A 16,869-nucleotide genomic window follows, 5' to 3' on the forward strand; every position below is an offset into this window, starting at 1 on the left:
GTAATTAGCTGGTGAAGGGATTTACTTATTGTATAGTTAATGAAAGATATCATGTGCATTTTAATGTTTGAAGCATAACAAATATCAGTAGACCCAAAAAATGTTATGGTCATTCTTAAATTCATACTACCTTGCTGTGGAAATACAAACTGGAAGACAGAAGACAACAAGCGCAGCACTGAAAAGGGGTGCCCAATTATTTATTTTATTTTATTTTTTTAACATGTCAAACCCGTTCACAAGTCAAGACTGAATCAAACTCAGAAATCAGCGATCTGACAACTCACTTCCTCACTAAGTTGTCACTCATTGTATACTACTCATAATTATACAGTTAGGTCCATATATATTTGGACACAGGCACAATTTTTATTATTTTAGCTGTTGACTAAAACATATTTAAGTTACAGTTATATAATGAATATGGGTTTAAAGTGCACACTCTGAGCTTTAATTTGAGGGTATTCTCATCACAATAGGAGTAAAATGTAAGTAATTACAGCTCTTTAATATGTACCTCTCCCCCTCCCCTTTTTCAAGGGACCATAAATAATTGGACAATTGACTCAAAAGCTGTTTTATGTACATATGTGTGCTATTCCTTCATTATTTCAACATCAATTAAGCAGGTAAAAGGTCTGGAGTTGATTCTAAGTGTGCCATTTGCATTTGGAAGCTGTTGCTGTGAACCCACATCATGTGGTCAAAGGAGATCTCCATGCAGGTGAAAAAGACAATTGTTAGGCTTCAAAATCAAAACAAATCCATCAGAGAGAGAGAGAGCAGGAACATTAGGAGTGGCCAAATCAACAGTTTGGTACATTCTGAGAAACGCACTGGTGAGCTCAGCAACATAAAAAAGCCTGGGCATCCATGGAGGACAACAGTAGTGGATGATCGGAGGATCCTCTCCATGATAAAGAAAAACATCCAGTCAAGTGAAGAACACTCTCCAGGAGGTAGGTGTCACTGTCAAAGTCTACAATCAAGAGACGACTTCAGGAGAACAAATACAGAGTGTCACAAGGTGCAAACAAGGCCAGATTAGACTTTGCCAAAAACACCTAAAAAAGCCATACCACTTCTGGAAAAGCATTCTTTGGACAGCTGAAATTAAGATCAACCTGTACCAGAATGACGGGAAGAAAAAAGTATGGAGAAGGCTTGGAACGACATTATAATTACTAATAAACAGCCAATATGCTAGTAATATGTGTGCTAATAAGCAACTAGTTAATATTAAGAATCTCTCTAAAGTGAGTGACACTTGTATACACTAATAAAGTACTTTCAAATCATTAACAAACTATTAGTTTATAATTTATTCATAGTTTATGTATTGTAGTCTCTACATTTGTTAATATATTAATAGGCTTATATACTGTATATTGAGTTCTTCATTTTCACTGTAATTAACACTTTAACACTATTATTATTTAATTAGGTCGTAGTAAATGAATTGTTAATTGGTTATATATACACAATATACAGTTTGTGGAATTTTAAGGAACACTTAATAACAATGCAGTTAATGTAAAGGTTGTAAAAATGTAAAAGTAAAGGTCTGTTTAAAGAACTTGACACTTGAGAAATGATATTTCTCGATTTTCTGTTACCTAATCTAAAGTGAAAACTATTTATGGTTAAAAGCTGTCAACAAAGCATTATCTACCTCTCTACATATGAGCTAATAAAACAATAATAATTGTGTTAAGTACAGTGACCATGAATGAAGAACTCACTATTTGTACAATCTATTAATGTATTAACTACAGTTTATAAACTATGAATTAACTATAAACTAATAAACTATAAACTAATAATTGTTGTGCATACTTAATTTATATAGTGTATATAAATTGTTACCCTAAAGCAGCGGTTCCCAATCCCGGTCCTCACGTATTTTGCATGTCTCTTTTAGTTAGCACACCTGATTCATATAACCAGCTGGTTAAAAGGGAGCTACGTGCATGAATTGTGTTCCGATTGATATGATCCCTACACCGTGTTCATTGCTCCCTACTCCCTGAGCAGGGGAAATCCAAGGACTGGGATTGGGAAACGCTGCCCTAAAGGGTTACTGCAAGGCAAGCACATTGCATGTATATGACCTATTTTTCAGCGATATTCAGTATGAAATTTGACTGTTTGATTCATATATTATATTGGCTCAAATAGATTGCTTATACAGATTTTTTTTTTTTTTAATGTGCAAAGTCTATTTTCCTCCGTTTGTGGTCGTTACATGCTTATTTTATTTTTATTTTTATCCATCAACGTGATTGGATAGAGAGTAATAGGTCTCGTGACTTTCGTCAAACCAAATTGTGCATAGAAAACTTTAACCACCAACCGTTTATCATGGCTGCTGGAAGTGCATACTTGGATAAGTCGTTGCTTGTTGACTTTTGATGAGTTTGAGCGCGTGATGCGCGCTGTGAAAAAGTGTGTTGGAAACACAAATTGAGGACCAAATCTGCACCTTATTGATGACCCGTGGCGTTAATATACTGCATCTGTGCCAGCGCATGATGTAATAAAACGGCAGCTCGTTAATAAACGTGTTTCTTTTAAAATCCATTTTGTACAATCCGCCTTCATTTAGCAAGTGCACTCGCACATAAACAATGTTCAAGTTCAACACTTTTTGTTCCGTTCAGTTGTGGATGCTGCTGATTCACCTAGACTGCCGCGGCTCAGCAAAGAGACACGCGTGTGTGTGTGTTTTCCTTTGAAAAAGTTTCCCCAGAAATACCTCGCTATTTAATGCATTTTTCCTTACAAATGATAGATATTCTTCATTCTTTATGACAAATAAGATCATGTGAATTATGAGTATGCTTTTTTTTTTTTTTGCATTTTGTGTCCAGATCAGATTGGGAGAAACCCTGGTCTTCAGGCCATCTGGGATGATGAGAAACAGCGACGACAGGAGAGATGTCAAAGTTCTCATATTGACATGCCTGAATCACAAGGTGAGAAAATATCTTGTATGGAATTTTTTTTTTTTTGCAGCACCACTATTAATATTATTTACGATGTTGCGCGATGGCTACTGTTTCAGATCGAGGCTTTGTAGAGTTTGCAGAGAGTGAAAAAATCTTCATGAAGAGATTCAAAGAAATTCTCAAGGAAAATGAATTTGACATGTGAGTGAAGTTTTCCATATGTTTCTAATAAATGTGTTTTCCATCTCCAGGTTGGAAGCAAAAGAAATAAATATGTGAATTTCTGTCTAACAAAGTGTACAATAGAAATTGAGGGACAAAACGTTTCAATGCAATGTTATAATCACTACCCACGGTCCTGACAGCTGTATGGAAACCACCTCTATGCAAAAAATTGAAAAAGCAGGTACAACCATTTGTAACACACTAGTGCAAATAATTTTATCATTTACCATGCTTTACTCTTCTAGTTATTTACCTATAGAGACTAATGAATCAGAAATCTTGTACATTTACAGAAAATAGCTTAAGGCAAGTCAGTTCACTGAATTGAGATTTCCAAAACTGTTTTAAAAGTTTCAATGATATATTTTGAGTAAGCAATACAATGTCAACAATAGTACAACATTTAGTATATTTCCTAAGTTGTGGTTCTATCAAAAAGGTGACTGAAGGACAGAGGTTCCATTTCTACAGTTGCTATATTAAGCATTAATTATGTATTCTTTTTCCATCTCCTCTGGAATTAGGTATGTTGTCAAATGTTGAATTCAGCTTAGCTAACTGCAAGGGTAATTGGCTGCAGTTAAACAGTGAGACAGCTGGATGTGTGTAATCTGCTATTACATGCTTTTTTAGAGTCTAAAGGTAGGGAAGAATAACATTTGTGGTAGTGGGGACAGGCAGTCAGTACCTCTCTGCTACCTGAAGTAGTAAAATCCAGACCAAACATTTACAAGGCAAAAGAAACAATTTTCTTCACAAAGAAAGCTAAATGAAACTTCAGGAGGGGTCAAGGCCAACATAACCAAAACATCCCACTAACTATAAATGAAAAACAGTCTACACAGACAGTGCATCAGAAATAAAAATAAAAAGGCTAAGCTTTCTTCCTTTTTAACCATAAAACAAGGAAACTTGGAAAAAAAATAAGGTATGTAAATGGCAGCCACTTCTAGTCTTAAAGCTTACAGTTTTAAAAAACATAATTTAATTATTATGGATTATAGTGGTGAGAGTAGACAACCATATTACACAGTTCCTCTTGTCATTTAGGGGGAAATTAACATTACTAGAGAAATATATCAACATAGCACCAGCCAACAGAGGTATGTGCGCTTCAGTCCTCCACACTCAAGTTTAATGAATCAGCTTAGCTTTTATCTTGGGTCATTGTTGATGGTAACAAGAATAAATTACCAATCTTGAGCTCCACCCAACATGATGTCAGAGTCTAAAGAAAAGAGAGAATACAAAGAAGAAGCAAAATACAAATATACCTCTTCACAAATCAAATGTATAACATACAAATAAAATAAAATATATGTCTTAGGACATAACACAGCCCAAACCCACACATGCATAAACCCACACACACGCACACCATCATCTCTGGTGAAGGTGTAAGGATGCTAATAGAAGTAGGTGGAATGAATGTTTGCTGCATTGAATTGCTTGAGAGTGGGCAGGCAGGGCTTGATGTTTATCTTGTTTTGTAGGACTCAAACTGGGTCTGAAGTTGACTCTTTCCCTGAGCTCTCACTCTATCCTACTGTGCTGAGCCCAGATGACTTGCCTTGCATACCTGCCAGCCAAGTGAATGTGCATCAATATGCATTTAAAGGTGAGGTGCACAGTCTCAAGTAACCCCTTGACCACATATACAATTACTCTCAAAAATAACAGTACAATTTTTAAAAATCATGCCAGGGGCCCAGTTACAATATTATAAATATATGAAAGGGTTGATTATTGATTTCCAGCTGTTGAAATATTAAAGGCAGTGTTGACAGCTTTAGTTTGTAGTCTACAGCTACAAACTTTTGCTGTAGTCAATTTAAAAATGTTAAATACACATTTATTTTGAAATTTTTTTTTTTTATCCAAGAATAAATCAAAATACTATAAGATAAATATAGCACTGTACTCTTGTCACTGTCACAATTTTGTTTATGGGTCATTACATTTTGCATACGGGACACATTTTGCCTTTTAATTTTGATAATTTTGTAAATTTTTAAAGTTAAGGTTCCACTGAAATGCACTTTTATGGGTTTTGTTCTATGCAAGATGTTGTTCTACTACTACATCACATGATAGTCATTTCAATCAATGTCAAGACAAGTCATATAACCTTTATTTCTCAAACAGCTGTAACCGAGAACATTCTTTTTTATGTTGCAAGACCAAACATTTCATCCAGTTTGAACAGGTTATTTTAAGTACAGGTACACCTTGGAGGGTACTCTTAGTGGAAGGAAATAATACATTTTAGTTTAGTTTTGTTATATTGTTAATATTCTCTTGATAGTCCTGTCCTAGTCAGTGAGGACTACATCATTGGAAGATAACAGAACTCTGAAGATTCACCAGAAGTAATGTGCCAGTCCTGTTCTCGGTAGCAGTGCAGGAAATATTGCCACAGTTTATATGAAGAATTATGTTAACACTAGCCTCATAGAAAATTGCTTGAATGGGTCCTTCAGCTCAAAATACCCCACTGATCATACATTATACCATGATGTCAATATCCATTTTTGGCTGGAAGCAAAAATTATGATTTTTTTCCCTGTGTATCTTTAAATGCAAGTGAGCTGCTGCACCCTGTGCACCCTTTCCAGAAAAGGGCTGTGCCTTTACAGCTCATGCCTTGGTTACTATGGCAACAATGAACAAAACATCTGCTTGTTTTTGATTATCATCTCTATTGCACTCATGTAACGTTAAAAAAAACGTGACGTTGAAAAACTAAGCAGTTCAGGTGTTTGAGGGAGTTCAGAAACAGTGTTTACTAATATAGAGAATAACTACCTTTGGAGTGCACTTTATGCTTTGTAACATTGCAGATTGTTTTCATGCACAAACCGCAACATTGTACACTAAAGGAAAAAAAGCATGATAGGACCCCTTTCAAATTGAATGTATTATTAAAAATGTTTCCTTTTTTCACCATATAGACGCAAAAAGGCATGGTGGGAAAGATGCTGAAGTGGCAGTTGTTGATGAAGAGGCCATTTTGAGTTTGTTGGAGAACAGTCAGACCTTCCTCCCTCATTCTCAGGGACCCAACCAATCAGCAATACTTGGTACTGAGATTATCACTAATATATCTGTTTCCACAAGCAAAAACTCTTACCTTTTCCCTTGATTGTTTTCACACTGCAATTTTTTTCCTTCATCAATAAAAAAATATTAAAAATGATTTTTTTCTGAGATCCAAACACAGTAAAATATATTACTCTATAACATATATTTTTAATCTATATTCAGTTTTGTTTGTATTTTTATATAACATTCACTAGATTTATGGTTAAAAAAAATGACAGTAGGAAAAAGTTAATTTCAAAATACATTATCTTAAAACAAGTCTTAATATATTTTAATGTGTTACATGCTTTTCAAGTAAACCCATGTTTTGGATATTTATACTGGAAAACACAAAAACCGATGAAGAAAAAAAAAAAGATTATTTTGCAGTACTTTGTGTGCATATCTTTATATTCACAATTTTGTTTTGCATGTGTGTACATATGCATAATTCCTCTTTTCTTCTACAGTACATGCTCTAATTATATTTTCAAGATTACATTTACATTTTCCACAATGTTTTAACAGACAGCAGTCAAGACCAGGCTATGGTTGATCTGTTTGAAGCATTGGCTGATGATGGATTTAGAGCCGACCGGTCCAGAGCAGTGTCCCAGCAGCTGTCAGGGATTTCTAGCTGCGTCTGTAACAGTGATGATGAGGAAGCTGGGCCTGAGCTGGAGAAAGAGGAGTCAGAGCTCAGTAGAATCATGTCCCAAAGATGGGACTGTGACATGCCAGGACCTTCTGCTGGGCAAAGGTCACCAGACTTCCCGTTAGTATTGTTGGAATTGTCTATTATATGCTTTTAATTCTTGTTTGCATTAATTATATACCGTATTGGCCCGAATATAAGACGACCCTGATTATAATTTAACTACATTATACAGTTCTTATTATATGTTATATGGTCAGTCAGGTTCATTTGAGCAGAAAGCTTAACTTATTATACCTTTCTTAACAGGCATTCAGAATAGACCTCTTAGGAAAACACTGGCTGGTCCACAGCAGATGGTGCCTGTGTGATGTTATGCTTTTCGATTATTTAAATTGATGGCATGTTGTTTAATCATAATCTGTGTTGTCTTCCTGCACAGATTATGTATGAAAGAAGCAAACGAAAGCTCCAGTGAAGAGCAGCAGGCCTCATCAGATGAAGATATATATTGGAAGGGAAACAGTGCTGCTCTTACTGATCTGTCCATTCCACAGTTGGATGGAGCTGCAGATGAGAATAGTGGTAAGTAGAATTTTAATTAATTTAATAAATTGCAATGAAAAGTATGATTGCTTTTGGTGCAGTGGTATATACATACTTGTTGTCATGTTTCCTGTAGATTCATCACTAACAGACAAGGAATCCCGGACACGCTCATCTCTAAAAGCAACAGACAAGATCCTTGGTAGCAGAAATGTTTTTCCAAATGAAGCTGTTCGTATGGAGCCACCATCTTCTGCTAAAATTGTTATTGAATACAAATGTGCTGAGCAGAAACTCAAGCAAGAGGATTTAGCAGAAAAGCATTTAAAAAGTGAAGAGGCAAATGAATATTCAACTGGATTAAGAGTTAACAAAGAAGTGCCATATTTTCCACCAGTTAAACACCCAATTCCTTTTAAGACAGCAAATATACTTAAACTTGGTGCTGAAAAAATAGGTGTGCACTCTTTGTACACTGATGAAAACCAAGCCACTGGCCTTAATCAGCCAGATCCTGATAATTCAATTTTTGGAAACTCTAAGCTTGCCCAGAGCATAAAAAATTCTACCAGTATTAAAAATGTGGAAAAGAACCATTTATCCATCCCCGAGAATCACAAGAGCTTCTTTGTATGTTACTCTGAGCTGATGAACTGTCCCACGAAGACTGAAATGCAACTCAATCCAAATGACTGCAGAAGACCAGTGATAAGTTTTGACCAGACACAAAGCCCTATGGAAGAGAGCCAAGCTTTGGGCCCTCAAGAAGATGAGACAGGACAGGATAAAAAAGAGGAAGATGTCAGCAAACTGAAAATAAGATATGAGGATTACCAAGAGAATAAAACTGAGAGGACCATTGTGGCACAACAGGAGGCACACTACAAATTTTTCCCCAGCGTTATTCTGTCTAATTGCCTGTCCAGACCCATCAAGAAACCGACTGGGAGCAAGACTGGGGATGGTTGCTCTACCTTAGACCATCCTGAACAGCGAAGGTCAAGGTTAAAGTTGATCAAAAAGAAAACAACGTTAGGTCAAAAAAGGGTAAGTCCTGTGAGGACCCCTTCGCCTATGAAAGAGGAAGCCACAGCACTTCTTTCCAACGCTCTAGGCTCTCTTAACCAGAAAGAAACGTATAAGGAGGTTGACATGGAAATGTCAGATCCACCAACCATTGAAGGTTTGATTAAGAACTCAGTAGAGGATAAACTTGCAGATATTCCTTCCAAAATCTCTTGCACCAAGGTGTCCAGTTTACCAGGTAGCAAATATACCTTGAGGGCAAAAAGGAAAATGAGTTACAACAGTGAAAATGGAGATCAGGCAAGTTCTGGTTCTTTCAAACAAGCTTTGGTGCAACATGAAGGCCTTAAGGGCAAAGATCATGTCTTTAGCCAAAAAAAGAGGAAACTGACTAAAAAAGAGCCACCAATCATCATTAAATATATAATCATTAACAGATTCAAAGGTCAGAAAAACATGTTAGTGAAGATTTCTAAAATTAACGCTGATGAAACTTGCACCGTTTTAACACCAGAAAAGCTTGCCGAATACAAAAAGCTCGCTCCTCTCAAAGAATTCTGGCCCAAAGTGCCAGAGTCTACAGCAGTGAAGTACTCGCTACTTGAGCCAAAAGTAAAGAAGTGTCCCAAACGAAAGGCAAAGGTGAACCCAGTGTCAAAGAGGGCCGGCACCTCTCCAAAATCTAGGTGTCCACGAGCTGGTCAGACTAGGAGAGTGAAGCATGCAAAAGCACTGATAACTTTACCAAAATTACCCCCTCCCTGGCCTTGTTATAATGAGTTCACTGATGACTGCTGTACAGAGTATTCTGATGTGATGGTGGAGTTGGGTTATTTGTCAGAAAGAGCCTCCAGTCCTACTGATTCAACCCCACCTAGATGTTGGTCTCCTACTGAGCCCTTACTGGGATCAAATTCAAATCTAATAAACCCACATAATGATCCATGTCTAGGTTCATCTTATCAAGTACTAGCTCCAAAACCATACCAAAGAGGTCTTTGGGATAGAAGCAGAACACCCAGGTCTAAAAAGACTTCTGCTACCAGCCCAAAAAGACAAGCTAATACTACAACAAAGTCAGTGAACAAAGATTCAGTGACAACTGTGGATTCACAGAGGAAAGGTATTCGAGCGGCTTCAAGGAGACATAAGAAACGTTGTGAAAGTATTGAAGGAATTGTTCTGGAAGATGACACATCTACCTCTCGGAAAGACAGGATGCTGAATGAGAAGCAAGTCCCAAGAAAAAAGCAGGTCCAACGTGAGAAGAGTGATAATTCACAGGCTCCACATTCAGTTAACAATGCACCTATTACTTCCTCATCTGATGACTTAACTCCTTATCAACATCCCAGTTCTCTAAAAAGCAGTCAAGAGGACTTTACTATCAGTTGTTCAGGCTCTCAAACAGAGGTCACCAGCACTGGAAAAAAATCAAATCAAGATGTTGTTTTTGTCTTCAATACTATTGCCTCAAATGACTCACAGATAGTCTTCAATCCCTGTATTGAAAAATCTCTAAATCATATTCTTTCCCCATCCACCAAGATGGTTGGACATCCATGTTCCGTCATCACATACAGCAGTTCCAATTCAAAATCACAAAATATGAGTCAAGATGGGACTATCACAAAAAATCTATATAAATTCAAATCAGAGGTCTCTGGCCATGAGGAAAACCCCAGAACTGTACAGCATTTGCAGTCAACCAGAAAAACGACCAAAAAATCAAGAAGACCACAAACAAAAAAGAAAGATACCATAACTTTATTGGAGTCTGTCGATTGTAGATCCTCCCTTATGCCCTCTGCTAAGAGTGAAATTAAAGCTGGATTTCACACAGGTCTTACATTGTCCTCAGACCCTAAAATTGACGAAATGTGTGTTGCTGAGTTGCCTTCTGGGCTCGCTGTCTTGAAGGAACTTCTCCAGAAGAGGCAACTCAAGGCAGGACAGGAACCACATGAAAGCGATCATGTGACTCAGGATAGGTCTTCTACCTGTCAACCTACAGATACTCCCAAAACAGCCAAATCTAAAACCGCTCATTCATCAACATCAAGAAAACCAAGGGGTGCAAGAACTAAAGTGCCAAAAGAGTTACGGTTCAAAATCAGAAGTAATAAAATTAAACCGGATGATTTGAGAATTGACCATCTTTCATCAGATGACAGTCCTGTGTTTTTCTCTGACCCTGGCTGTGACAGCTGTTGCTCTATTGAAGATAGCTTGTCCCCAGAGCTCCCAGACAATTACAGCTTTGATATCAATGCCATTGGGCAAACAGAGTTCTCCAGTCTTTATTCTGGTAACCAGTTTGTGTTAACTGATAGGAACTTGCCTCAGAAGTTCCTCAGTGATGTCAATCAGGAGGCAATCAATGCCCTTGTTGGGTTAGGCGACAGGACACAAAAGTTGTTTGATGTTGATGAGAGCAGCAAGCATGAACAGGACTTGCATAAGTCTGGGACTCTTAGTCCAGAACTGTTTGATAAGTCATTTTGTGAAAGTGGCAAAGTTGATCCCAATAAGATATCTCTTGATTCAGAAAAGATCTTTAGCAAAGATTGGGGGGGCTGTTTAGGTAAAATCCATGGCCTCAGCCACTTTCAGGACTTTCACTGTGAAAAGAAAGATGTGTTGCTTGACCCAGAGCCCTTTTCCCCCCTTACTTCTGCTTCTTTTGCTTATAATGGTGTTTCCCCAAATAGTGATCCCCTAGATGGCAGTTCAGCAACACCAAGCAGTTCCCCACAGTCCATCAACTCGCTGTACCAGCTGAAAAATGGAGGTCAGAGTTCAAAGAGTGGGGGAACTCACATTCTCAAACCTCTCATGTCTCCACCTACTCGGGAAGAAATCTTAGCTACTCTGATGGATCTGGACCTCTCGGAAGCCACCTACCAGGAACCATTCTGTAGTGACCCATCAGATGCACCCTTGAAGCCAAGGTAACATTTATAATGGATTACCTGCATGGGTTTTGTTTTTGTATATTCTTTTAAGTTACTGTATTTTTTTGTTTTTTTCCCCGCAGGGAGGTTGGTGGTCGGAAGTTGATTTTGGAAACCAGGCTGGCGAATGAACTAGTTGAATTTCATGGAGACTTATCTCAAAACGGCTTACAATTTTGGAAAATTGCATTTTCTGCAATGACAAATCAAGCCTCTGCACCAGACAATTGGTGTAAATCCTCTATATTGACCAAGGACCAAAACCCATTTTCTGTCAGTGATCAAAAAGTGATTATGCTTCCCTGCAAGTGTGCCCCAAGTCGAGAACAGGTGCAGCTCTGGCTGCAAGCCAGAAAACAGTATGAGTGCCTTCAGAGTGATGGGAAACAAATGGGTGGCCAGACAACTGTGGAACTTGGAACATATGACAGGACCTCACCTCAAAATGAGGACTCTAATTTACCTTCCTCAGAGAATCATGATAAAAGGTGGAAGAAAAAAGATGAAAAGGCTTCAGAGTTGCAGAGTATGAGTAGGAATGGCTTAAGTTTACCACTCCATATTTCACCAGTTAATGCAGCTTCATCTAACAGCAGCCCTAAGAGTACGAAATGCATCTTGGACATAGAGACAAACAAAGGTTGTCCGATCACTTCTCCAAATTCTCCTGATCTTTCTACATTGCAACGAAGGCCTGCTGAGAGTAAACAAGAGGACAAGGAGGATTTGACTGATGTATTACAATCCCCCAGCTTGAACCTGTCTCAAAATCTCAATGACACATCACTTGAAAATGTACAGCCAAAGGACCTCTTGAGTCCATCAGTTTTTCCTGTTAAAAACCTAGATTCTGATGTCAAATGCTCTTACCTGCTCCATAGCACACCTGTCCACCAGAGAAGCTACATTGATGACGATGGGTCTAGCTACAGTCCAATAAGAAATGAAGGTACAGTTTTATGGTTTTTTTCTTGAAAGTTTGAATGGTTTAATTAAGTTGTTCAGCTCTATTATCTATAATGGGTTCCCAAACATTTTCAGACTGGAACCCATCTAATGATGAGAGGTAAATTATTTTGTGTCGATGGTGTTGACATAGGGCTTGGAAATAAACAATATCACATCGAGATCATTATAAAATTTGTCAATGACTATGATAAGCTGTGGACATTTTACTCAATTGGGATTAATCTATCAGTCTATAAGAGCAGAAATAAATGCGACAACAGCCAGTCAGTGCATGTTGCTAATAGGGCTGCGTGTTCTGCTTTTTTCTTTGTGAATGAATGGCATAGTTTTGTCTGCTACACAACCAAGGACATGAACACATGAATTTTATTACCATAGCTACTCTGACAGTCACTTTTCACTGTTTAATTTGAGAAAAGCTACCGTCAAATACACAGTGAAACTCAAAGATCTTCATGGAAAACTGCCAAAATAAAAGTTTGGTTTAATTTGAAGAAATTATGACATAAATATTACTATTGTACCATTACTATTACAATTATAGTTGTAAAATAATTATATTTTCTTTTGCTGATAAGATCAGGAAAATTGTGAATAAGTCATGCTTACTTGTCTTATGCGGTCATGCTTACTAGACTTTATATATTTCCAAAAAAGATGACTACTAAGCTTTTACATTTATCTTCTCATTGAAAAACTCTTTTGGATCTGTTTTTGTACAGACATAGAGCCCAGATCACAGCGACTACATCAGAAGGGTAACAAAAACAAAGATGCTTTACGGAGAGTTTTGCTTACCACACAAATGAAGGTCAGATGAATTTATTCAGATGAAAGTTAATGAATTTATGAATCTCCTGAAGTTTCAATCTTATAATCCTTTAGTATTTTATAGTTTTTTTTTTTTTATAGCATATGCATTATATCCCTTACAGAATCAGCTTACCACTATGAAGGTTCCGAAGAGAGTAAACTCCCAGATTGAGGGACCATCAATCTGTAATTCATATGGTTTTAAAGTCAGTATGCAGAACTTGCAGGAGGCCAAAGCATTGCATGAGGTAGGATCTTCTTTTGACTGTGTTTTAGTAAGAACTGCTTTCATTAAACTGAGTGATTAATCAAACTTACATAAACACGTAAAATATAGTTTTAACAGGGGGAAAAAAAAGCTTTGTCTTCATGTCATGTCACATGGTTAGAAACTCAAGTTTATTTTTATGGGATTTCAACTGATCTCATCTTACGTTTTTATCTCCCTGCTATAGGTACAGCACCTCACAATGATAAGCATGGAGCTTCATGCAAGGACTCGTCGTGACCTTGAGCCTGACCCTGAATTTGACCCAATTTGTGCTTTGTTCTACTGCCTCAGTTCTGATGTCCCTCTCCCAAATTCTGACACTACCCAGATGACAGGTGCCATTGTCATTGATAAAGATTGTTGTTCTTCAGCTCAAGGTGAGATTGGTGTTGTGTTTGTTTATTACTGATGTGTGTACCAATTGTAAATTACAAAAAAAATAAAAAAAGGACCACCTAACTATAAATCACCTTAATGTTATTCAGGGATGTGTTTCCTGTACAACATAACTTGCTGATTAACCACCTTAGTATGATGCATTGTAGTGGAAATTAACTAGCTAGTCACGACTGTTTCCCAAACGCTGTTGCATCTCTAATTTTTGAACCACATTAGTTCAAGGGCCATTGTTAATGACGTCACACTCATGTGGTAGAGTAATAACTTGTGCCAAGTAATTGATTTGAGATCACCGAGATGCTGTGTGAGTATCCACAAAACTGGAAGACTTTCTGAATCTATTTAAAGGTGCACTAAGCGATTTTTTTTCCCAAACAATGTTGATATTTGAAAGCACCAAAACAAACACGCCCATACCCCAACAGGACCTCTCCCCTATTTTGAAATCTCTGCCCCACACGTACGTACACAACCAAGGCAACGACAATCGCAGAAGCAAGCATATTCATGACACACAAGCATATTCAAACAAAAGCCAACACGGATAAGTTGTGTGAAATGAAGCAAAATCAATGTTACTCACCTCTCATCAAGAAGAAACAACGTAACCTTGGCGTCCAATTCGAGCCTTTCCCACTCCTTGAGTTCTCTCCACTGCTGGAAAGCTGCTCCGATATTTACGCGGGTCCTACCTCTTGCTTAATCGTAACCCTTCTGTTTAATGTTTTGTTTCTCTGATATTTTCCTCTTTATCTGCCATTTCTCTCTATCTATAGTCGATCTGCTAATATCCATCCTGTGCACTCAAACTGAGCGCTCTCTTCTCTCTGTCATTACAAGACACGCCCCCTTACTGCTGATTGGCTACAAGTGCGTTTCGGGACTCGGTCTGACGCGGTGGTCAAAAGCGTTTTTTAAAAATCGCTTAGTGCACCTTTAAGCAATAGGCTATGGCTATTTTAGAAAGGTACGTTTAAAAGATGAAAAATTTAATCAATAGATTATGAATAAGTTATTGCTATTGTGTGTATAATATGCAATCATGTAATCAACAAAAGTAACTAGTCTGATTGAAAGTATTTTAAAATGTGTCCTTAATTTTTGGAATCGGATTACGTAATCCATATTACATGTAATTAGTTACTACCCAGCACTGGGGAAGAAAATTACATAATCCTTAAAAAGGTAAGATAGGAACGTTTTGTTTGTTATTTTGGCCTGGTCAGCTCCCAAACCTAAACTTCCAAAAAAAACAACTTCATTATTGTTTTGCTAGTCATTGTCTATGAAAGTCCTTTCATGTTTCTCCTTTTCTCTAGACAGGGCGTAACACTTAGTTAGCACATAGTGTTATAATTAGATTTATTGCACAGCATTCTACAAGGCATAATTCTAAAGTAGTGCTGTCAAATGATTAATAACGATTAATCGCATCCAAAATAAAAGTTTTTGTTTACATAATATGTGTGTGCTGTGTATATTTATTATGTATATATAAATACACACACACACACACACACACACACACACACACACGTATATACAGGTGCATCTCAATAAATTAGAATGTCGTGGAAAAGTTCATTTATTTCAGTATGCAGATGAGCTGAAGGCCATTGTCAAAGAAACCTGGGCTTCCATACCACCTCAGTAGTGCCACAAACTGATTACCTCCATGCCACGCCGAATTGAGGCAGTAATTAAAGCAAAAGGAGCCCCTACCAAGTATTGAGTACATGTACAGTAAATGAACATATTTTTAGTGAATTGTTGGCCTTCTGGAAAGTGTTTTTTTTATTATTGGTCTTATGAAGTATTCTAATTGGTTGAGATAGTGAATTGGTGGGTTTTTGTTAAATGTGAGCCAAAATCATCACAATTAAAAGAACCAAAAACTTAAACTACTTCAGTCTGTGTGCATTGAGTTGATTTAATACACGAGTTTCACAATTTGAGTTGAATTACTGAAATAAATGAACTTTTCCACGACATTCTAATTTATTGAGATGCACCTGTGTTTAAGAAAAATTTGTTTATACATTTAAAACATTTATATATAATATCAATTATATGAATGGAAATATATGCATGGAAATATTTTCAAAGTATATACTGTATGTGTGTGTATTTATATATACATAATAAATATACACCGTACACACACATATTATGTAAACAAAAACTTTTTTTTTGGATGCGATTAATCGTTTGACAGCACTAGTTAAAAGACATTCTAAGGACTTGTTTAATTTTCATTAACTGAAGTAGTTCCAGGTCTTGACCTAATTGGTTACATACTGCATTTACTTTTACATGTATACATTTAGCAGATACTTTTATCCAAAAATGACTTGCACGTGAAATACATCTGCAATTTACACAATGCCAATTAAAGTGTAAACTAGATAAGTACAGAAAGAGGTGAGAGATTATAGTAAATGTCGTTGTCACTTTTGCTGCATTACTTCACTTAAAGTTTTGCTTCACATTTTACTTCACATTAGCGTGTGCATTATTTTTTAATAATTCATGACTTACCTGATTATTTGTTGGTCTTAACATTAGTATTAGTCCTAGTGTGCATGATTACATATTTTATATAGTGTTTAATCTGTCTTTGTTGCAACATTACCTGTCGTATTTATACTTTAGCCTCCAGGAGCACAGCGCCATTGCTTTTTAAATCTGGTGTGACGGGACTGCTGGTGACTTATGTCAGTGATGAGAAGGAGCTTTTTGAAGAGGTCACAAACATTCTTAGAAAGTAGGTTAATGTATATTTTGGAAATTCTTTCTTGTATGTAGGGCTGCTATCAACGGTTCAAGCCTCCGTTACTAGGTCTAAAATAGGGCTGCACGATAAATCGCATGCGCATCTTGTCAGAAAAGCCGGTTCTGTAATCAGCGGTAAATCTCCATCACGTGCGTACTTTCACATTGAGCAGCATTAACTACACAGAGCCGTTGTTCACTGACGAGCTG

The 16,869-nt window shown here is 37.1% G+C and overlaps 1 protein-coding gene across 1 annotated transcript in view; it reads left to right on the forward strand.

Annotated features, from left to right (window-relative positions):
- The window catches only part of LOC107705450 (DNA polymerase zeta catalytic subunit-like), an 85,761-nt gene that overhangs the window by 35,760 nt on the left and 33,132 nt on the right, over window positions 1-16,869 (forward strand). Inside the window, exons 5-17 of the mRNA XM_016508754.1 lie at window positions 880-959; window positions 2,871-2,975; window positions 3,065-3,149; window positions 4,667-4,791; window positions 6,125-6,253; window positions 6,783-7,029; window positions 7,352-7,494; window positions 7,592-11,432; window positions 11,519-12,384; window positions 13,127-13,215; window positions 13,340-13,465; window positions 13,673-13,865; window positions 16,540-16,651. Coding sequence (XP_016364240.1) covers window positions 880-959; window positions 2,871-2,975; window positions 3,065-3,149; window positions 4,667-4,791; window positions 6,125-6,253; window positions 6,783-7,029; window positions 7,352-7,494; window positions 7,592-11,432; window positions 11,519-12,384; window positions 13,127-13,215; window positions 13,340-13,465; window positions 13,673-13,865; window positions 16,540-16,651 — 6,141 coding nt within the window. The remainder of the gene's footprint in view (window positions 1-879; window positions 960-2,870; window positions 2,976-3,064; window positions 3,150-4,666; window positions 4,792-6,124; window positions 6,254-6,782; window positions 7,030-7,351; window positions 7,495-7,591; window positions 11,433-11,518; window positions 12,385-13,126; window positions 13,216-13,339; window positions 13,466-13,672; window positions 13,866-16,539; window positions 16,652-16,869) is intronic.

Source organism: Sinocyclocheilus rhinocerous, unplaced genomic scaffold (assembly GCF_001515625.1).
Source record: "Sinocyclocheilus rhinocerous isolate Xijiao unplaced genomic scaffold, SAMN03320098_v1.1 scaffold1856, whole genome shotgun sequence".
NCBI lineage: Eukaryota > Metazoa > Chordata > Actinopteri > Cypriniformes > Cyprinidae > Sinocyclocheilus > Sinocyclocheilus rhinocerous.